Source organism: Ananas comosus, linkage group 10, assembly GCF_001540865.1.
Source record: "Ananas comosus cultivar F153 linkage group 10, ASM154086v1, whole genome shotgun sequence".
NCBI lineage: Eukaryota > Viridiplantae > Streptophyta > Magnoliopsida > Poales > Bromeliaceae > Ananas > Ananas comosus.
The window spans coordinates 673,347-678,706 of NC_033630.1; the positions used below are offsets into that span (position 1 = coordinate 673,347).

Below are 5,360 nucleotides of genomic sequence, written 5' to 3' on the forward strand. Positions count from 1 at the left end.
ATTTGTGACTGTAAAAATATTTACACTCATGCTTTTAAAACCTTCTTTTATTTATCTACATGTATACCCTACAAAAAAGTATTCGTGCAATTTGTTATAATTAATGTAAGTATAGATACTTCCACTGCACAAAAAATTCAAAAATTTTCATAAGAAGATTTACGAATATTAGCTTTGTAGGGATATTTTAGGCAAATTTAATTTGGAGGAGTGATTTGTATTAACATAAAAAGAAAACTTTCGAAAATGAGGGGGTGAAAATAGGAGACAGGTTCCGGCGGGAAATCTCCCACATTTTCCAAAAGTTAATCTCCGTTCCCTCCAATCTCCATCGATTCTCCTCCACGCCTCCTCTTCGCTCTCCTCTCCTCTCCTCCTCTCATCGTCCTCAAATCCCTAACCCAACCCCGCAATTTTTCCTGCGCCTTTTCAAATTTCAAAATGGCGGAGAAGCGCGCAAAGCGGAGCGTGGCGAGCCACGCGATCCCTGAGGAGGACGTGGTCGTTCTCGACGATTCGAGCCCTTCTCCTCCTCATCATTCCGGATCTCAAATCGCTCGGCTTCAGCTTCGACGCCGATGGGAGCTCGCCTCGGTTCTTAACTTCTTGCATGTAAGATTGAGATCGATTTGATGACCTTTTTTTTTTTTTGTTTTTTTCCTTTTCTTTGATGTTTGTAGTTTTTAATGCTTGGTTTTGAGGTTTGATGTTGATTTTTTGGGGTTTATTTAGGTTTTTGAGCCGCTGATCCAAAGCGATCTTAAGATATCTGCGGAAGAAATCGAAATGGCGTTGATCTCCCCGAACGATGCTTTGGCTCAGCTTCACATTGCCCTTTTGAAGGTTCTATAAGGATTGTGGATTCACCGAACTTTAATTGCGATGATTTTGATGATTTACTAGATATATTGGTTCAATACTTGCTCAATTGAGGCACGGATTAGTACTTCTGTGATAAGTCGATCCGAGACATTTTATTTCAGTGTCAATTTGACCAACAGCATGTTTGTGGTTCTCTTATTACAAAACATATCGATTGATGCAGATGCACAAATAAGAAAAGAGTGCTAATTCACCATTGTAACCTTTTATTGTTAGGGAATAGGAGGCTTGAACTCGGCATTAACTGTGTGAATTTTAGTAGACTTGCTGAATATTTTAATCTTCCTCTATGCATGCTCTTTTGTTCGATAGTTGGACAAGCTTGATATATACGGCTTTCATTTTCTAGCAATAAGCCAATAAGTTAGAATTTTGACATGTTCGGCTGTTAGATGATAAAAATTTGTTTTACGCTGTCTCTAAATAGAACGAATTCATATATAATTAGATGGGAGGGATGGTTAATCTACAAACATGACTCGATATTCATTTTCAAAGCAGATCTTCAAGTATGCTATATGGTCGCCTATGAATGATATTCTTGTGCTCATGTTTTCCAGTAGAAGTTTTCGAGTTTCTGTTTATACATTTGCAGAAGTGTAATTGTTAGATAAATGCAGAATATGTATCCTGAGAAATCCTACCGATTTTTTGATGCCATATTTCTCCAAAAAAACAATTGTGTGGCCTGTTATAATGTGCAATTAAGCTGGTCGTTATTTTCTTTTTCTTTTTGGCAGAGTGCACCATCAATAGAATATCTAGAAAATATGTTGACTGTGATTTTTTTTCTTTTAATTATCATATAGGGAATACCGCCAGTACACAGAAGTCTTACAGAATCTGGCGCATGGGTAACAGCAACCTGTAAAAAACTGGCTGAATGGTGGCCGTGGGTACGTTTGAACTGTATGATATTAATTATTGAGTTCATAATTTTTATTTATGATGCAAATACGAGTGCTTAAAGTACCTTCGCATTTACGCAGGTTGCTGAAGGTGAGAACCCACTCAAAGCTGATCATGGGTATGCATTAATTAAGTTCTCAATACCCGTTTGTTAGGTCTTGTTGAAGCTTATCACTATGTGTGGGTCAATCAATACTCTTCTTATTTTTGCAGACGGGAGATAACTTTGTATGGACAACTCGATCCTGAAACTCGTTTGCTAATGTTAAAAGCACTTTGTGAAGTTCGCACAGAAGTAATTCTTCTTCCCTTGTGGATTTAGTACTTTGATATTTGAATTTGAACTTTGACGTATGATATGCATGCATACCTGTATTGTTGGTTAGATTACAGTTTGTGTTTCTGCTTATATTGCTTATGCATCTTATCTTTAATGGGTGGCTAATGCTGAATTTGGACTTTTAACTGCTTTTTTGTCTGCTAGTGGCTTCAATGAGAATGAAGAATGCAACAATGCTTGAGTTTACTTTGTTTTCTATGAAGTTTTTGCTGTGTTAACATCCATATCAATGCAGCAAGATGATGTGCTGAGATATATCACTGACGAACTGAAAACGGGAACAGCAGTTAGTACTTTCCGTAAAGAAAGGATAGCAAGCGATGGCAATGGAACTACCTACTGGTAATAAATGGATGATAAATCTCTGTAGGTGTTTGGCATTTCAAAACCTATATCAGATGATTTTATAAATTAAATTACACTTTTGTCCATTTTTGGAGTTATGCTCTCAGCTCACAATATGTTTATGGGCTATAGTCACAATACCTGGAAGATGTATTCTACTATTCTGTACAGTTGCAGAGAGTTTTATGTACTAGTAGATGGATGCAGTAACTGTGTGCATGGGATTGACCTACTTTCCTCCTGGTCATAAGGTATGATGGAGATCCAGTCATTGGTCATCGGTTGTATAAGGAAGAAGTTAAAACCAATTTCAAGCAGGATTGGAGGGCCAAGGGCACACTACCAGCTAATGATTTTCAATGGGAAACAATTGCGACTGATCTCAAGGAATTTCGGGAGATATCAGTAAGGCAACTTTATTTAATGCTGTCTATGTAGTTTTTCCGAGTGTGTGTGATCTTACACTTAATCCATTGGAATTTCAGGAGAATCTATCATCTAGCATGGTTTCAGCAGAAGCTGCAGTTGGGGAGATTGTTAAAGTTGAAATAATTCCCCTTCTTGAGGAAGTTCAAAAGGTGGAAGTCAAGATTATCTCACCTTTGAATTACTAATGGCCTATGTTGAATTCCCAAAATTACAGCCAGTTAACACCTTGTCTATCTTGTTGCTTTTCTTTTTTTTTTTCCCTTTGAGACTAATCGCTAACTTCCCCATTTGGAACCACTAACAGAAGAAGGAAAGGGCATTTAAACGCCAACAAAAGCAAGCAATGCTGTTATACAATTCTCAGAGTTCTCATGGAATTAGAACTTTCCGATGTCGCCGTCAGCGTAGGCCTGTGAACTATACTTTTGGTATGATTCATACTGATATACTCTAGGATTGCTTCTCTTAAATTTCTTGTTGCAGGTTTGCTATAATTAACTCTCTATTGTAGGAAAACTTACCTGACATCCTGTATTACTTTAATTATTGTCAGTATTATAACCAGGGAAAAGTGTTCCTGCAATACTGATTTATCATCTTTCTTGTTTTCTGACACAGATGATTTTGACCGCTCTATAAGTGAGGCTATCGAGATATCAAAGTGAGTATGACACCATCCTCGAAAGCTTTAATTTTCTATTTATTGGTTCTTCTTAATTGTACCATACGACAGATTTTCACTCAAATTGAGTGCTAAAGACTAATGACCTGGTTTCTACTTTCTACACAAACAACCTGTTCTGTTATTCTGTTAAGCCTAGAAAGCGCTTTGAGCCTGCCATGCTACCAGAGTCTAAAGATCTTATAGCCATCTTCCAAAATAAGATAAGCATTTCATTTTCCAGCCAAACATATGATATCTTCCCTGCTGTAGAAAGAAATTAATAATGAAGTTTGTGCCTTTTCTATCTGAAATCCTATCATTTTTCAATTCAAACTTAGACACTCTTATTTTATTGTGCATAGACTGTTTATAGAGCTTTCACTCTTGTGCTTTGTAACGAAGTGGGAACCTTTTCTCCTTGATCTTTTGTATCACATTCCTACAATAGTAGAGAAACAACAGAAGGAAAGCATCACACTCTACAGTATATGCTACTTAAGGTCAAATAGATTGTGATTTAGATGGGCTTGAAGAACTTGAAAATTAGTGGTTTGACTTCATGCTAAACAATATGGCTTAACTCTTCATCATGAAATATCAGTGCATTTCTTTTGTTGTGCTATTTTGTTTTTCCTAAAATTGTGGTTTCTTAACTGCAATTACAGGAAATCTCAATCCGACAGATTACATAAGGATGCCGGGAAACAAGCTCACCATGTGTCAACCAAGAAGTCAAAACCCTCTAATGCAGCTCTCTCTCTAGACGAAGTAAACTCTAGTCCAGAGCATGATGGTGTTGATGCTGATGATGACAACAAACACGAAGAAATCATCAACCGTGATAATGATGGTGATGATGATGATAATGATGATTGTGACGACGGCGACTACAATGAGAATGATGATAATCATGTTGAAAATGATGATGACAATGATGATTCTCATCCAAGCGACTCTAATGAGGAGAAGAATGTCCTTCCTGCGCGATCAAAGCTAGCTGGTCATAATAGATTAAGCACTAAGCCTAAAGCTAACATAGTGCTTCGCCGGAGTAGAAGAAATGCAACTAAGAGTGATCACATTGAATGTCAGGGAGAAGTTATTAGTGATGCGGAGACAAAAAAATTGCTGAGGCAAAGGCCAACAACTGAATCTGACTTTGGTGGTGACACTGTTGTTTCAGACTCCGAAAATGAACGCCCCGATTATGAACATATTGTGGTCTCGGATACTGAGGACGGGATTTCAGTTTCTAGCGATGGATCTATGGAAGCCTACAAGTGATTATCGTCGACGAGTATGCTTTTGCTTTTTGTGGAGTTTCTATTTTGTGGGTAGTGATCATGGAATGAAATATGAATTGCTCCTTTTTGGTAATGTAATATGGCAAAGAAGTAGGCTTCGTTCTCTGTAGTAAGATATACATGTAGGAAGGTTACTAATATTTTGGTATTCTATAGAGCTAGAACAGTTTAAGTAGGTCTCTTTGTACATGGATTATCTCGTCTTTTTTCATTTAACATTACATGAGCGAGCACTTAGATAGTAGATAATTTTAATTGGAATTTGTAGCTATAACTCCATTCGGGGAGGATTGAGGCCCAGCCTACAATGCCCGGGCTTAAATTTTCATTCATTTGCTCGAGCCCACATGGGTCTCCTATTGATGTGGCCCAGTATTTTATGGAAACCATAACTTTTTAATTATAGTATTGGCTTATATTATACTAAAAGTTTATGGCAACTATTCAACTATAGCCAATTATCGAATTTTATTTTATTTAATATTAA

The 5,360-nt window shown here is 37.1% G+C and overlaps 1 protein-coding gene across 1 annotated transcript; it reads left to right on the forward strand.

The window, feature by feature from the left end:
- On the forward strand, positions 342 to 5,026 carry LOC109716715 (DDT domain-containing protein DDR4-like). The gene is made up of 11 exons (XM_020242264.1): positions 342 to 612; positions 733 to 843; positions 1,692 to 1,778; positions 1,872 to 1,909; positions 2,005 to 2,086; positions 2,367 to 2,473; positions 2,728 to 2,881; positions 2,962 to 3,054; positions 3,210 to 3,333; positions 3,524 to 3,566; positions 4,235 to 5,026. Exons 1-11 carry the CDS (start codon positions 442 to 444, stop codon positions 4,851 to 4,853), a joined length of 1,629 nt encoding a protein of 542 aa, XP_020097853.1. The 5' UTR covers positions 342 to 441; the 3' UTR covers positions 4,854 to 5,026.

Excerpts from the sequence above, each read along its gene's own strand:
- LOC109716715 (XM_020242264.1), top strand. The coding sequence starts at position 442 with ATGGCGGAGAAGCGCGCAAAGCGGAGCGTGGCGAGCCACGCGATCCCT. Across the intron at positions 1,779-1,871 it reads TGGCTGAATGGTGGCCGTGG|GTTGCTGAAGGTGAGAACCC; the intron begins GTACGTTTGAAC and ends GCATTTACGCAG. Across the intron at positions 3,055-3,209 it reads TTCTTGAGGAAGTTCAAAAG|AAGAAGGAAAGGGCATTTAA; the intron begins GTGGAAGTCAAG and ends AACCACTAACAG.